This window comes from Uloborus diversus, chromosome 7, assembly GCF_026930045.1.
Source record: "Uloborus diversus isolate 005 chromosome 7, Udiv.v.3.1, whole genome shotgun sequence".
Taxonomy (NCBI): Eukaryota; Metazoa; Arthropoda; class Arachnida; order Araneae; family Uloboridae; genus Uloborus; species Uloborus diversus.
The window spans coordinates 56,091,387-56,108,860 of record NC_072737.1 but is presented as its reverse complement, the minus strand read 5'-3'; the positions used below and the strand labels follow the sequence as shown (position 1 = coordinate 56,108,860).

Here is a 17,474-nt window from a genome sequence, read left to right as displayed (position 1 = left end):
GTTCCGATTAAGACATTTGTCGTAGCGTGGTACCAATTTTTCGATACCCTCGTCATAGAAGGTAACCACCTGGGCTTTCAGCCAGTTCTGTATGCTGCTCGGCGTTGGAGCCAAACGTCTGTGTCCTCCCTGTCAGCGTTTCATCTGACCAAAGAGATGGTAATTGGAAGGCGCCAAGTCTGGACTGTATGGAAGAATGTCAAACACTGTCCAGCAAAACTGCGGCAGGAGATTTTTTGTTAAAGAAGCAGTGTGTGGATGCGCATTGTCGTGCAGAATGACAATGCTTGATGACAACATTCCTCTACGTTTGTTCTGAATTGCCCTTCCTTCAGCATTCAGAAATCGAATTACAGTACGCACTTCACACTTAGCGGGAGACGCAATTGTTCGAGGCATGTTTCCTCGTTCCCTGCGTGCTCCGAAATAACCGCGGCGACCTGATGCACTGCACAATCTTACTTGAGAGACTGCGGAACAAATCTACGCACAGCATCAAGGGCTAGACTTTCTGGTTTTGTTTCGCGATCGATCGGACCTTGAAAAAAAAAAAAAAAAAAACCTTGTATACAGCGGCTCTAGTTCGGAAGAGCGATCGGAAGGCAAAATGGGAAGATTGGGCGCCATTAATCATATCACCTCCTACATAGAAAGCCCTATCACTGGTTTCGTCACGTGACCAAAAGAGGCTGACTCAGAGGAAATTTCCGGATGAAAATCGCTTTAACGTATGTCTCCTAATATTCTAAAGCTATTATTTTCAGAACAGCAGTTCACCAAACAAATTAACATTGATCAAAGGAGAAATGACAAGTTTATTTTCTAAGTTAAAGCAATTTTAATAATGTACGCTTTTATCTTACTAATATTATATATGCGAAAGTTTGTGGATGTTTGTTACTCTTTCACGCAAAAACTACTGAACGGATTTTGATGAAACTTTACAATAATATAGCTTATGCATCAGAATAACATATAGGGTAGTTTTCGTCCCGTTATGGGGGGCAAAATCCCCTTAGGGGGGCAATAAAACACAATTTTTGTATAAATTCTCTAATATTGGGATGAAAAAATACTTGCACATATTTACATTATATGTCCATCGAAAGCTCTGATTTTTCTGCTGAAGATGGCACCTGTTCGAAATTTCTAAGTAGAATAAAAAACGAGTTATGAGCTTTTTAGATCCATGTTCGAAGGCTTTCCTCAACTCAATGCAGTATTTAGTGTATCATCTCAACTCCCTGTCGATAGCGACAATTGTTGTATTGTTGACTTTCTTTGCTTTTCGTGATTGTTCAAGGCTTTTCTCAAGTCAAATCTTGAAGTAAGATTTTTGCACAAGATTGGCAAATAATACATGATTTGGCTGATGATTTTCCATTTAAACGGAACTTTAATGTAATTAATGGTTGTTATTATTATTTATGCTGATTGAACACCTACTCATTATCCAAACAACCAGCAGATCGCCAAAATTTTTGCAGAAAGATTTCCGTAGCTGATGCATTTGGCAGTTTTTTCAACGTTGCTGTTTTTGAAGCCGAAGAATACGTCATAATGTTTCTCAGTTTTCACCATGTAAACAAAATATCGCCAATCAAAGAATTTTCAAAAGACTTTTTTTACTGTGTTAAATAATCCAGCAACTAAATTAGGCAAATCCATAAACGGCACAAAAACTTCCATTAAGTTTCCTTTTTGCACAATTTCAAACAATCACCAAATTTTATTACTTATTTTGGTAACATTTCGGATGAAACTGTTTAGCGCCATTTTATGGTGACCAAAAATATCTCAGCATCTGGCGACGATATCTCTGTAACGAAAATTAATATCATATCGTTTTAGAAAGTAAGGAAAGAATGGGGGAGCATCATCGAAGGTACCCCGAACCGACTTTCGCAAATTTGGTAAAATCGCACCAAGAGCCACAATGATTGAAATTTCCCGAAATAACTAAAGCAAGTATAAGGGGATTAGGAGCGCAGCTACTTTTTTTAAATCACTTCGTACTTCATTAGCCATACACAGAAGGTTTTAGACTCCATGTTAAAAAAAAAAAGTATCAAAAGATTAATCTTTTTAAACATGAGAAGATTAATTTCATGTTTTTTAAATTTGTATATGCTTAAATATAGTGCTTTCGTTTCTAAATCAATACTACTTTGTTCTTTATTCTTATTGCTATTTTAGTTTTATGGGTAAGGAAGAAACTCGATTTTTAATCACGTCAAAAAGATGTGTTTTAAATTCTTTCACTTAAAACAGAAAACAAAAGCAAGTAACGATTTTTTCTAAAAATTATTACTGACCCAGGCAACGCCGGGTATTTTTGCTAGTAATAAATAACGCTCTTGTACATAAGGAAATACGTAGGGAATAACAAGATAACAGTAACCATAATTTCCAATTCATTGTAACACATCTGCATAATTCTTAAGGAGTCTTATTAAATTCGAAAAATAATGTCTGAATTATCAATATCATAAAGAAATAAACAGGAAGCGTTCACGTACTTTGTTACGCAATGTCTATCACAATAAAATATTCTGAAAAAATATATTATTGAACATGAAATGCGTTCGGCATAAATATGAAAATATATATGGGAATTATGTAAACCATGCGTCACTATCTGCAACACAAAGTAATCAAATGAATATTTTGCGAAACAGAAAGCAATATTTAAAAGAAAATATCTTGAATTTTGACATCTTGAATTGAAATTACGTTTTTCGCAATCACGAGTGTGTGTGTGTGTGTATGTACGCGTGTGTGTTTGCATCTGTGTGCAGGCATGAGTGTGTGTGTATGCGCGTGCGATATAGACGCAACCTGGATACTGTTTTCGTTAGAGGAGCAGCAGCATCGAGCCGGTCGACGGTGGTGCTACAGAGGAAGCCGGGGGGGGGGGGGAGGAATACAATCATAGGACGCCAAAAATAGTCAAATGAGAACAATAAGCAATGTTGATTGTTCAAAAAATGTCAGTTGTGAGTAACATATTTTCTTCTTGTTTACTTTCCTTGGCAGCATAAAGTTTCATCTTTCCGAATCAATTAAAACATTTTTTTTAGCTTTATTCTTAGAAATTTTCGTGAACTTAGTAGCTGCATTAATTTAAAATTAATGAAATGACTAGGGGTCCGTTCCGAACTTGCTCGAGTTGAAAAGTTATCTGTCTTAAATAAAAATTATGCAGATGTTTTTTTTTTTATATCATGGTATACATACGCTGTTTGCTTCGTTTTTATGAGGTTTTGAAAAAAAATATATTCTCTTCATTTTCTAATCAAGAGAAATTAACCTTCACTTTATTACAACTTGGAAACGCGGTGGACCGCAAGCGAAAGCATTCAACGAGCCAGTGGAGATGCGCCTAAGTACATCATTTGTGACGTCATCAAGACCACGTCTTATTTTCAAAATTGGACAATTGAAAAAATTAATGAAAAATTAAGCGTTGGTGAAATGAAAGTTTTTTTTTTTCACTCCATGTTATTTATTATTATTATTATTATTATTTGCTTATTCTATCAATTTCAGTGATAGAAACTGAAATCTTTACGAAAAAAGAGATTTTTTTATGTATGATTTTCGATTGAAGACGTTTGTAGAGTGAGAGTTGCAGATGCTATAAAGGTATTACATTAGTCTCTTGCCCACAAGCGAGAGGAGATCCAATTTAACATTACTTTTGATGGGATCAATGTTTATTAGCTAAAATAGCAGATACAATCACAAAAAGTGTTTCACTGGTTTATTCAGTAACACATGCTAATTTTCGTCTACTTTTTTTTTATTAGTTAAGTAAATTTCATTTTTCCCTGTTTACTATTATTAAATTCAAGTTTCATTCTAGACTGTATTGTGATAAACAGAAGACTTTGTTATGTATTCAATATTATTTTTCTCTTAAGGAATTTAAAACTTTTATTGCAAATTACTGTCTGACCGCAGATTGTATGTAACTGGCAATCTGCCAAGTAAAAACTATTTCATCTGAATGAATCTAGCAGGGGAGAAGGAAAAATGACGATGGGATTTTTTGTGCAAGCATTTTATAATGTCATTAGCGCCTTATTCATTTATTTCACCCTCTAAATTAAAATAAGGAAAAACAAAAAGTTACCAAGGAAACAACAAAAAGAAAAGAAAATATTTTCATTTCGTTCAGGAACGTAAAAGCAAAATGGTAAGCTAAAAACTTTGTTGTGAATAAATAAATCAATTAATTTTTGCTGTGAGAAATCGAATATACTTAAGATTAAATAATGTTGCTGAGAAAGCAAATTTTCATTTTTACAAAACCAAGGCTAAATAATAGTGGCAAAAGTGCACATCTGTAACAAACCAACTAACATCCCTATAAACTAATAGATACATCCATTTCCGCCTATAAACGGGATATTAGCCTTTCCATGGAATCGATGGTCAGGCAGTAAATTTATTCCAAAGACGAGTAAATAGCAGCAACGTAAGTTTTCTTTCGATCCAATGCATTGTTCGATGTGTTTTATTGTTCGCAATTTAGTTCTTATTTTAATATATAAAAATCTTCTGTGCGGACGTTCGTCACCATAAGGCTTTTAAACGGCTGGACCGATTTTGATCAAATGTTTTGTGTGTAATTAAAGTTGTGGTTTCGAAGCGCGATGGATCGAATCGGAAACGGTTTTTGTTAATTAATTAATTAATTAATTCAAACATTGGATGGTCTCCCAAATGATCAATATTTATTTTAACCTATTCGGAACTCCAGCGCTCGAATACGCTGCCTTGCGGTGATTTACAAAACTGCCGATGAAACTAAAACATTGCCACATTGCGTTCCACGTGTGTCTGTTGACGTAAACACAGGCAGTTTGTTCTGAGTATTTATTAACGCAATCGATGAGTCTTAGTTTGCTTTCAGCTACAGAAATTAATTCGTACCTTAATAGTATTCTCGAGCTTCTCAAAATAATGTTAGTTTTCCTTATTTCCTTCTAAAACATGAGTTGATTGAAAATAGTGAAAGCGAAAACTGGATTAACAAACTTGGATAACGTTATACAAGGTAAAATTTTTTATTGTTTTGTATGAATTTGTAAGATTATGAGTTTTTTTTAAATCTTAAATTAATTTAACTAACCATCTTTTACAGCAGCATTTAGTTTGAATGGACGGTATGCAAAATATTTTCTTGAATATATTATCGTAGAACAAAATGAAAAATGTTTCACCGAGAAAGAATTTACTTTATTCCTTTTATTCTCAGCTGAAAGGTTTCGCCAAATTTGTTTAGGGTTATAGTTTTAGTATTGTGCGAGCAAAGTAGCCTTGGCGAGATTTCGCGTTTTTAGTTAAACCATTTTTAATTTTTATCATGAGTGGAATAAAATGGTAGTAAGATTACAGAATTCGATAAGTAAAAAGAAATAATGGTCAATCAACTGAAAAGAAAACTACCACCATATATCCGTAAGAATTCTGTAGATGATTTGCATAACTTGACATAATTAAATCGTAACTCAGAAATTAGAAAAATCGAAACAGAAAAGTTTTAAATTAACCGATTCGGGAATTCGAGAGAAATAACTCAGCAACAAATGCAAGGCCAAGCAAGGCAAAGAAGTATCATCTTCTTTCGATAATAATTTGTAATGTCATATTGAATTTTCTAGCATTAATTGTTGTTCTTGTCAGGCCACAATTATTATTTAGTTTTATCAAGAATTGATAAATATCGAATTCAACATCGTGGAAATAGCTGCTTAGAACTACGATCTACGTAGTTTGCATTAATCTTTGACGTTTAGTAATGCTTCTTGAATTCTCATTTCTTTCTACGTGGGCCAGAATATCCACAAGACTTTGAAAATTAATTTAAAAAGAATAAAGCGAAAAATATCATACATACGAACAAAAATCACAACACTTTTAGCATTTTCTTCGTTACCACATGCGTTTGTTTTAGTTTTTAAGTCGGCCATTAGACAGTGACTGCAGTGCCCCCTATAGTTCGTTGGAGTTGCGAATTGTTGAGCGAGAACTGAAATAAATATTTAACCCGTTGCCAAAGGACAATAAGAAAGCCAGCTCTGCTTTTCGTAAAGAAATTTCCTACTGTGATATTGAGAACAGATAAAACGTAGAGAGAGAGAGAGAGAGAGAGAGAGTGAAGCCTTCATTTCTTGAAAGCAACGATTTTAAGTCCCGTGATATATTTTAAAGTAAAGTACTGGAAGGTTCACGCAAAACGTGTGTTTTATTGTCGTAGTTGAACCATGTGACCGGATCGGTGCTTCAGGTTTTCCTAACCAAATGATCAGAAAGTACCGCACATAGCAACATTTGTTTCTCGGCTCAAATCCATCGGAGTTTTGCCACCAATGTCAAAAATACTTTAAGGATTATCAAACTAATCAGAACATTATTAAAGGAAAAGATGATGGAATTTAAAGACGAAACAAATTTTATTTTCGTCCAGATAAATTACAGTGCAGTGGAAGATCTTTATCTATGGTGGAAAGAACAAATTGGGCAATATATGAAGTTTTAAAAGTTTTCGTTCGAAAGATCGGACCGCTAATCGGTCGGAGTTAGTTTCGCTCGCTGATCGGCTGGATTGCAGTAACGTGGTGGCTTGGCGACTTTGACTATAAACAATAGAGTTGCGTGATCACTTGTTTACATTCTAAAGCTACTGTTAATATAATTTATTGCATTTTCTGTTTATTTGGCGAAATATTTCAAATTGCAAAGAATTGTTATTCGTTTTTAAAGAGTGATTAGTTATTTTAGTTGAAGAATGTGTTTATTTTACATCGGGAGGGAGAGGGGGGGGGGCGGGATGAGTGATTTTCATTTATTCAGAGAAATGTTTTTACATTTTATTTTTTAAAACGATATACTTTCGATTGTTTTATTCTTTTTCATATGGGGGATGTTGCAGCGGGATTTCCCGTTTGTTCTGGTTAGTTTTTTACACTTAATATCTGAGGACGCTTTTTATCCTTTGAGCATGGCTGAAGGAACAAACCATCAAGTACGGAAGAAAAAAAATTTAAGAAAACCACTGCTCAGTGGGAATTTGATAAATCAAATTGTAATATATATACGCAATCTGACACCAAGCAGCTTAAAACATTTTCTTTTCGTTTATTTTTTTCAACAAAACGGTTCAAACACTTGATAGTTATTGAAATTTTTTTTTAATTTTTCAATTTACAGAATTTGAACAGAACAACATCTGTTGTGTCCTCTTGTTCAGAAATATATTTTGAAATAAAAGTTTACGAAAAACATTGTTTTGAGAACTTTTCTCTGACTTTTCCTTCTATTTCACAACTGAAAAAACGCAAGCCCAAGGTACAACCCTTTATCGTACCTTGGGAAAAACACTTTTTTGAAAAAAAAAAAAAAAAAACACACACCAAAACTCACCTAATCAAAAATTTTCAAAATTTCAAAATAAATAGAAAGCTAACAAGCAAGAGGACAAGTAGAATCAAAAACTATTTGCTTTACATTGCTTTCCATTCTCAAAATTAGCATTGAAAACAACTGCCCAAGGTGCACGACCTTCCCCTATTGTATAAATAGATTGTTGATTACATTAACCTTTTAATATGCGTCTAGAAAGTCTAGATTGAGTAATTGTTGAGTGTGTGTGGGGGGGGGGGGAATTACGTCACTGTCATTTCCTTTGAACGCAGAGGTTTCTTCTGAAAGATGTTAATTCGGAAAGAAGGAAGCAGAACAAGTTTTCTGCTTCCTCTCTTATTTTCAAAATGAGATTTGACACCTTACTGAATGCAGCAAAAACAATGTGAGTATTTACACCATGACTTTTATAATACGCAAATATTATTTAACTAAAAAATCGCCAGTCAAGGCATGACGGGTGAAAATTGCTTCAACATTTGAACGAAGCAATTGCCTATTTGGTGATATTTTGATAGTTGAAATTTTAACAGTAACTCCAGTAGATTAACCCTAAATTTCAGTAAATAGCGGTCATATAGTCGGCCATTTTTTCGTTTCTTCATTCTCCTAAAATGACAGTTCTACCAGTAAAACAGTTTACTTATTCCGGGTCCAGTTCAGTATTGTCACAATAAAGCATTTCCCTGCATGTTAATCGTTACCGAAAAATATTATCAAATTATCATGTTATGGAGCGAGTTTCATTGTCAGAGACGTTACCGTTACTCGATCAGTGAGTTCGCTATTTTTTATGTGGATTATTACAATTCAATTTAAGCACAATAATCGTCACTTATGTCTTTTAACGAATAACGATTATGAATGGCTGATTTTAAATTTCAGAGTTTGATAGCTGGAACCAGAAGTTCCCCGATGCGAGTTCACGGGAGGTCACTATGACCTTTCGAAAATTTCCTTATTCGGCAAATTTTGTCTGACGACTCGGCAAAGTTATCATCATTCGGCAAAATTTTGAGTCACATTCGGAAAAATTATCCGGCAAAATATGGAGTTCCTTTTGGCAAATTGAGAATTTCCACCTTCCCAAAAATTAAAGTTCGGGGGGGGGGGGGGGGGGCCGCTTGTGACCAGACTTTTAACTTCTGTCTCAATTATCTCATGGTCTCCACGCTACATATTGATGGTGGATGGTGGTGGGACTAATCCCCATCTGGTGTAGTGAAACTAGACCGGATGGATGAAACTAGACCAGATCCATGAATCCAAAGATGTGCCAGAAGTCCAAGAAAAGAAGTGGATTGTCCCCAGCCTCTTCTCTGGAAAACCCCAGGCATTGGAGGATGTGATGGGGAGAAAAGATGGCGTCGTTGCATTTGGAGCAAGTAGGTTAATTCTTTACGCCATCCTCAAAGACCAAGCATCTAAGATGGCCCGTGGAAAATCTCGAGAAAGTCGTCTGATACACTCTGGATCCCCTGAATGCCAATGCGGCTCCTGGGTGTCTCTGTAAGTACCATGGGTGAGAAGGAGGCTCCACCCAGGTTTTTCATAAGAGTTCCCACGCCATGGAGTGGATTGGCCCCAGCCTCTTCTCTGGAAAACCCCCAGGCATTGGAAGATGTGATGGAGAGAAAAGATGGCGTCGTTGCATTTGGAGCAAGTAGGGTAATTCTTTACGCCATCCTCAAAGACCAAGCATCTAAGGTGGCCCGTGGAAAATCTCGAGAAAGTCGTCTGATACACTCTGGATCCCCTGAATGTCAATGCGGCTCCTGGGTGTCTCTGTAAGTACCATGGGTGAGAAGGAGGCTCCACCCAGGTTTTTCATAAGAGTTCCCACGCCATGGAGGAACACTCAGTTGAAGTTCATCGCGTTTGGTCTGCTGGGTCGACAGGAGCACAGGCGGCTGCCTTGGCAAGGTCGTTGGCTACTTCATTCCCGGGAAGACCAACATGCCAGGGTTTCTAATCAACAGAAGCTGTCAGATTTTCCCCTCTTTCCATGAGTCAAAACATCATACATATTGATACATTAGTGTAACATCAATGATTAAAAATAAAAAATACAGTCGACTCCCGCTACAACGCGATCCGACTTACGCGAAATGGCTATAACGCGATTTTTTCACCAGCAAAGAATTTTAGGTCTAACGCGAATTCCTCAATCGCAACGCGAAATTTAAAGAAAACAGGAAGAGGGGTGTTGTCACAGATGGAAACGTTATAAAAGAATTAGTGAAGCAACTGCTTAAAAATATATTAGAACAACGGTTTGATCACGCAGCATAAATCATTATCATCTTCACTTTTTAAAGTTAAAAATATAATTACTGGATCTACTTGACTGTACAAATATAGTGCATTTGCTTTTCTTACTGTATACTGTACGCACCGTATACTGGTTTATTTTATCTTTCTTTCCCATTGATCATTGATTTTGTGCATCTTAACAGTATTTAATGTTGAATAAAACGTTTTTTTTTTTTAAATAAGTAAACATTCAGTTCTTTATGTAAGAAACAGTAATGTATAGCTAAGAAATGGTTTTTAATAGTTGAGGGGGTGTTTGCAAGTGTCTAAAATAATTGGATACGTTAATGAAAGGTTTTACACATACCCTTTTCCACAACGCGAACTTTCGACTTACGCGAGGGGTCGCATCCATAGCGTAAGCCGGGACTAGACTGAACCTGTTAAAAAAATCCACATTACTTTCCGGTCAACCAGATACATAAAACACAAGGATATTTTTTTAGCACACTTTTAATAAAACAACATTTTAGTTATGAATAATTTATGAATATGGATTCTTCCCTTTTATTTTTAGGCTGGTTTTATGTCTTACTGAACTCGTAAGTTTTCTTCTGGTTGAAGGAACTGAATCACTTCAAAAATCCAGTCAAAGTGAAAAATGTCTTTCCCCAATGAATATAACCCATGAAATAATAACGAAAGTGAAAATGGAAATACCAAAATGTTAGTATAGAATTTGATCCTAGAAAAAAAAAAAAAGTTCTTTCTTAATTTTTCGTAAAATTATAAAACTGTAAATTTGGCAAAACTCAATCATTTATGCATTGGAAGACAATATAATTGCAAAATTATACTGAAGTTAATATTTTATACGAGATATCATGATCATAATATCGTCGCCTCAGATTAACACTTTAGTGTTATGTTTCTGGAACTAGATATCTTATTGTTGCTCAGAGGCTACGATATCATGATTTAGCGTTCAGCAAAATAAAAAGAAAAGAACGCAGACGCGTTATATTTCTTAACACGTAGTAAATTTTGAATGTGAGTTGTAATTCAATGAGTCCATCAAAGCTCTCGTTATATTGCTCGTTCGGAAAAAGAGTGCCACAATACGAAATTTAAAAATTTTCCTTTTTTTTCAAAGGTATCATCAACATCTTCTTTGAAAAATAATGACAGATTTTTTGTTCTAATATTAACCACTGGAGAGCACAGCGAACTTACTTTTCGTAATGCAAATTGCCTGAAGAGTTCAACTTCAAACGCTTCTCCTGTAAAATTTCATTTCTTCGTATTGTGGCACTTTTCTCCCAAATGAGCGATACATGGAATGATCGTCGTTTTTTGTTTCTAGATCAAAGACTGAAAGTAGTGAAATATACCAGACCCTATGTTGAGTAGACTATAAAGAAAGGAAAAGTGTACTACAAAAGTAATAGAACTCAAACGGATGAATGCTTAATGTTGTGTAAAAAAAGTACAGTCGACTCCCGCTACAACGCGATCCGACTTACGCGAAATGGCTATAACGCGGATTTTTCACGAGTGACGAATTTTAGAGATAACGCGAATTTTTGGCCCACAACATGAGTTTTTTTAGAAGGAAGTATCAGCTTCGTTATTGGCTACTAAATATTGATTTCGTGAATATTATTACGTCCCTTTGAGCATCACTGACAGCCAAAGTTCCCACGCCAAACTAGTATAGTGCATCAAATAACCATAATGGCACCTTAGTGTCACCTTCATCTAAAGTTTGAAAATATGAAGAAAAAGAAAGTTTCCGATAAAAAAATTTAAAAGGGCTAAGATTCTCGATATGCTTGAACAGTTACAAAACGTCGAAGGTAGCGCGACAATAAGTATGAGTGAATCTTCCATATGTACAATTAAAAGTCAAAACAAAAAGGTGTCCGTAAAAGTTGAAACTTAGTTTCAATATTGAAGCTTGCAGAGCAGTCTAGCAAAGTAAAAATTATGAAAGTGGAAGCTAATACGCGCGCTCTTGCATTGTGGATTAATAAAAAGATCAGGTAGAGGAGATGTAGCCAGAAATTAAAACGTTTTAAATAAAAGGTGAAGCGTATTTAAAAATGTATTAGATAATAACGACCTGATCTTGGAGCATAAATCATCACTAGTATCCTCATTTTTTAACTCGTAAATATTTTTACTGTATCTACTGTACAGTACTATTTTGTGCATCATTTTAATTTTACTGCATGCAGTGCGTACCGTGTTATTTTATTTTATATCTTTTATTCCCATTGGTCATTCATTTTGTGCATCTTAAGTATTTCATGTTGAATAACAGTTTTTTATTTTTTAAATACAGTAAAAGTTCAGTTCTTTGTGGAAGAAACTGTAATGGTTAAGGAATGCTTTAGAGCAGTTTGAGGGATGTTTATAAGTGCCTAAAAGTATTTGGTATGCTTTAAAAAATTTGTATGCATGTATTTTTCCACAACGCGAAATTTCAACTTACGCGAGGAGTCTTGGAACGCATCCCTCGCGTAAGTCGGGACTAGACTGTATTTTTTTCCTTGAGTACTTTTAATAAAATTGATAAGCAAAGTTAGTAAAAGGAAAAAAACGCAATTTATTGCATACACGTGTTTCTGCTTGCAAATGACCATTTTTCAATAGGGATGGAGCCAAGGCCGGATAAAGGATTCGGAGGCCCATAGGCTGGGGCCCCCTAGAGCCATCGCGAGGTCAACAAACGGGGGGGGGGGGATCTGCAGCGTCTAAATTTTTCACACACAAACGCGCAATACTTTTATTGTAAACGAACAAGGAAGAGGGAGGGGGAGGCTTTTTTGAGGAAAATATAACTTTTTTAACGTATTTTCAACTAAAATATTTCTTTGGGGCCCCTCAGAACCTCGGGGTCCCTAGGCTGCTGCCTACTTTGCTTATTTAGTAATCCGGCCCTGGATGGAGCTATTGGAAGATTTGATTGTTGAAAGAAAACCGGATAAAAATTTGATTCGATGTCTTTGAATGTTGACTTTCGACGGATGTTCTTTCATCCGAAAGTGCACGTCTTCTGTATTGATATTCGTTGTGACTCCACACTTATCAGATGAACAATTCATAGGTAAGTTCAAATTGTCAATACTTAGATCTGCTAATTACTCGCTCTTAAATCAGATGCTGAACGCATTCTCTACCGCTGTATTTAAGAGACGTCTTAAATAATTAAACGACAGCCCATTTCATACACGGAAAGTGTAAAAAACGTAGAAGGTACTTTTTTGACCTCGTGACGTTATAGTTATCTCCAAATCCTTGGCGTTTGGTTTAATCTACTTCAAAACCGATTGAAAATAAGAAAAGCCAGAGTTGCTACAGTCAGAAATAGAAGAAGCAAGTTTTCTGCTTGAAACTTCGTTGTTAGTTTACAATTTTGAAAGCAACGAGTAATAAAATATTTGATTTTTGCAGTTTGCCGAGCGCCAATAATATAACTAGGGGAGCCCATGATGCTAAATGGGGATTCACTTGAGCGTCGTGGAGACCAATTTTGTAGTTTATATTACAAGAAGAATAAAATGTTATATAATGTTCCCCTTTCAGTGGTGGGGAAAGCGTCTACAGATTTTCAAAAATGTAAAAACAGTTGCATGGAAGTACTTGAGCGTGTCAGATATCGATATAATTGATGTCCTAACGTGTCTCTGATGCCAAAGGTATGTTCATCTGCTGACAAGATGCAAGGTATTCCCCCATGATCACCTAACGCGCTCGGGAAAATCCCCCAAAAATGCATTGGGCTGGCCTACTAATAGTGAAGTGGACGAGTGGCGCAGCGAAGGAAGGGGGGGGGGGAACACCCCCCCCCAGAGGCATTGGTTATAACATAAATGCGTATTCTAATAAAGTAGTTAAAGCAAATGATAGGACTGTTTTGATCAAAAAACGCCCTCCACTAGGTATTATTGATCAAAAAACCAACCGCAGAAGATATTTTTGATCAAAAAAAAAAAAAAAAAAAAAAAACCCTCCAGAAGGTATTTTTGATCGAAAAACTCCCTACAGAATAATTTTTGGATCAAAAAACTAACTCCAGAAGATAATTTTGTTCAAAAAAACCCCTCGAGAAGGTATATCTGATCGAACCCTCCCCCTCCTCCAGAAGGTATTTTTGATCAAACACCGCCTCTAGAAGGGGGAACCTCACTAGCGCATCCAGAAGGGTTTTCTGGCTGCGCTAGTGAGGTGGACTATACTTAGTGGAATGAATTAGGCGAAAAAGGTAAGATAAGCCACAAGTGAACTTTCCCTACTCAAATATAAATTAACTATCTGCACTTCTAGACTTTGTTCCATCTAACTTTTTCTTTCCTTTCCAAGGTCAGAACTCATGTAACTCCGATACTGCGATGGACTGTGCAGATATTTTGCATGCAGGACACACTAAAAGTGGCGTAATGACCATCTGGCCAAAAAGCAGAGTCATCGAAGGTTCCCCTTTGAATGTTTACTGCGACATGAAAACAGACGGTGGAGGCTGGACTGTAAGGATTTTCAACCTTTTTTACCAGCTTAAACGAATACTGTCGATTCTAGCATATAATATTCGATGACATGGGGAAATGTTCTTCACCACCTTACCAAACTGATAACATTCGTCTAAGAACGTAATAATTAATCCATAGCCATTTGAGAAAAGTAATGTATCTAGTTTGAAAGTTGTTGAATAAGCTCAATGAACAAAATAATATACTAATTAAGTACGTGTGTCTTTTTATAAATACGGATGAAATTTTAAAAAAATGTAACTTCAAACTTAACTTGCAAAATTTTAGTTTTGGCACCTCTTTCCTTACATTGCTTTTGGAAAATTTCAATTTTTGGGGAATGTGTATTACGGGCACTTTTGTATCTCTTTTTCCAAACTATAACGGCCACTCTAATCCCTACTTAGCTTTTCAAAGTGCCTATTATTTCCTGGTCAAGGGGTTACATTTTTACACTTGTGTTTTCTGGGAGAAGTATCGCCTCCACGTTCGAAAGTCTTTAAGAAACCCACTCTCCACTTTAAAACCCACCTTCAGGGGAAAAAAAAAACACCTTTCATTTTTCTCTTTTTTTTGTCTTTTAATCACTTACTATTATTGTTATTATTTTCCTTTAATTTCTCACAATTTTTCCTAGTAAAAATACTTACAAAAATAGGTCAGTCCTCTTGAATTATCCGGGGAAAATATTCTACTAAACAGATATATTTAACATATCATATCCCACTCCAAGGTTTTCTGTACCCTTACCACTATTTTGCAGTTTTATCAGTTGAATGGGACTAAGAAAATGCGTTTTTATTTTATATTTTTATTATTTTTTTAAAATCTAGACTAGAAGCTGAGCAATTGGATTTTCTAACCTTGTGTCTGTGGAGAAATGTTAGGTTCCGGAAGGTTTTATTCTTATGCCAGGTATTTGTTTATCCATTTACTAAGCCCAAATGTATAAATTTTGGGCCCCCTGCAACAAAATCTATAGAGCTTCTCCACAGAGGTCAGCAGTATATATTTCTAAAGTTTTAAGTCTTAGTGTTAGCGTTTTTACTCACTCTCTTGGGACGTTGGGTCGTTTAAGGACGTGGGTCCCTTTGCACTGAGGGTACGCAGATCCGGGTCTGTCCGTTACCCGATTAAGCAAGCTTACTAATTCGTTTTTTTTTTCAATCTTTCCAATACTACAGATACGCAATCATGATTTTCCCTCTCCCTCTCGAAACAAAATAGTGATAATTGTTTTTTTATTTTTGTTACTTTTTATTGTACACTCGTTTCTAAAAAACTAAAATGTTCTTTTTCTACCTCTTTTTGCAACGACCGATTCAACAAATATTCAAGAGTTTGATAGGGTATTTTCCAACAATCAATGAATATTCTAATATTTTTCAGGTAATACAGAGGAGAGGAAATTTTTCTAGACCAAAAGATTTTTTTACTAAAGGCTGGTCAGAGTACAAAAAAGGCTTCGGAAATGTTGAGAAAGACTTTTGGTTAGGTAAGTTTGTCTTAGTCTAAACTTATTTACGAAGTGGTAGTAAATAGGAAACCATATGAGGTTTAGCAGTGAATTACTGCCCCTAAGCCAGGGCTAAGGCAGAACTACATGAAAAATATACCAGATATCCCGGTTATCCCATCTAGAGACTGCAGTTTCAGTCATTAGAGCTCATCAGTCTGGATTAGTGAATAACCGAGCAGGAGGCAGATGTCATCTCATTGTTGGCACTCCCAGCTTCAATGAGATGACATCTGCCTCCAGCTCAGTTATTCACCAAACCTGACTGATGAGTTCTAATAAAGACGAAACTGCCGTCTCTGGGTGTGATAATCGGGCTGACTGGTACATTGCATATGAAGTTGTTTTAACTAGAAGTCTAATGCTTCATTTTTCCCCTCAGGTAATGACAACATATTTGCTTTGAGCAACCAGAAGATGTACTCTGTGCGATTTGACCTGAAAGATGTTGAAGGCAACACACGATACGCCATGTATGACCTGTTCTGGATTGATGACGAAGATCACCAGTACACTCTGCACATTAAGGACTATAGTGGTGATGCTGGTTAGTGGAATTTCTTAGATACTTTCTATGAAAGAGCGAAACACGATCAATGTCGACATTCAAATGGCAAAGACATCAGCGAAAGACTGAAAATTTCTGGTGTGCATCACTGGTGAATGTTGACATTGTCTAATTTCGATCTTTCACTACAACATATGCAGCATGTCCCTGTTTAACCTGAAATACTTCAATTTTTGCAATCTTTCGTTCCAGAGATACACTTCCAATTGAAACCCACAATACATATCGACATCTCAGAGCAACAGTAAGATATCTAACCCCAGAAATAACACTAATATATCTTGCTATTGCTCTGAGGCGACGATATGTGTACCAAATATCGTTTGATTTCATGCAATAGTCTGTGCTTTAGAGCGGTCACAAAGAAAAACCGATCACATAAATACAGTAAAACTCCTCTTAACGGACACCCCTCTCATGCGGACAATTTTCAATTCCCCGATTCCAAGGCAAAAAACACTATTTAACTCCTGTCCTACAAACACCCCTCTATTGTGGACAAAAAAGTTTGTCCCATTAGTGTCCGCATTTGAGAGGTTTTACAGTACAGAGAGACAGACATTTTCCAAAAATGGTCAAAATGGACTTCATTTAATCAATTTTCCCTGAATTCTTGTTATTTTTTTCGAAATTCCCTGATTTTCCCCTGATTAATCAAGTTTCCTGAATTCCCTGATCTGTGCCCACCCTGTATTACATCAATTTTGTTCTGAAGAACTAACATATCTTAAAAATATTTTAGGTGATTCTATGATTGCACAACATGATGGCCAAAAGTTTTCCACAAAGGATAAAGACAATGACAATATGCCAGAAGAGTTCTGCTCTGAACGGTATAAGGGAGGGTGGTGGTACAACAAATGCCACCATTCGAATCTCAACGGTTTGTACTTGGGAGGAAAGCATGAAAGTTTTGCTGATGGCGTAAACTGGCTCACATGGAAAGGATACAAAGAATCTCTGGCCGAAACAGAAATTAAAATAAGACCCAGACGTTTTGTGAAGGTGTCTCAGACGAGGTTTGTTGAAACACCAATGCATTAAAAGAATTCCAGATTGAAGGAAACTAAAGTAGTAGTTGCTTGAAGTTTTGCATCAAAAGGCAAAAAACTACCTTTAAGAGCTGCTGTCTTACAAACTAGTAAGATTTATGTTTCTGTATTGAAAAAGAAGA

At 35.9% G+C, this 17,474-nt stretch overlaps 1 protein-coding gene across 2 annotated transcripts; it reads left to right on the top strand.

Moving 5' to 3' along the window:
- The first annotated feature begins 7,733 nt into the window (after positions 1-7,733).
- Positions 7,734-17,474, top strand: LOC129225696 (techylectin-5A-like). Of its 2 annotated transcripts, XM_054860173.1 has the most exons (6): positions 7,734-7,816; positions 10,262-10,410; positions 14,050-14,213; positions 15,606-15,711; positions 16,115-16,279; positions 17,043-17,474. In XM_054860173.1, exons 1-6 carry the CDS (start codon positions 7,779-7,781, stop codon positions 17,342-17,344), a joined length of 924 nt encoding a protein of 307 aa, XP_054716148.1. In that variant the 5' UTR covers positions 7,734-7,778; the 3' UTR covers positions 17,345-17,474. The 2 variants fall into 2 exon arrangements, with proteins under 2 accessions (XP_054716148.1, XP_054716149.1); XM_054860174.1 differs by lacking the exon at positions 10,262-10,410 and having other exon boundaries at positions 7,752-7,816.

Excerpts from the sequence above, each read along its gene's own strand:
- LOC129225696 (XM_054860173.1), top strand. The coding sequence starts at position 7,779 with ATGAGATTTGACACCTTACTGAATGCAGCAAAAACAAT. Across the intron at positions 14,214-15,605 it reads CAGACGGTGGAGGCTGGACT|GTAATACAGAGGAGAGGAAA; the intron begins GTAAGGATTTTC and ends AATATTTTTCAG. Across the intron at positions 15,712-16,114 it reads TGAGAAAGACTTTTGGTTAG|GTAATGACAACATATTTGCT; the intron begins GTAAGTTTGTCT and ends TTTTCCCCTCAG.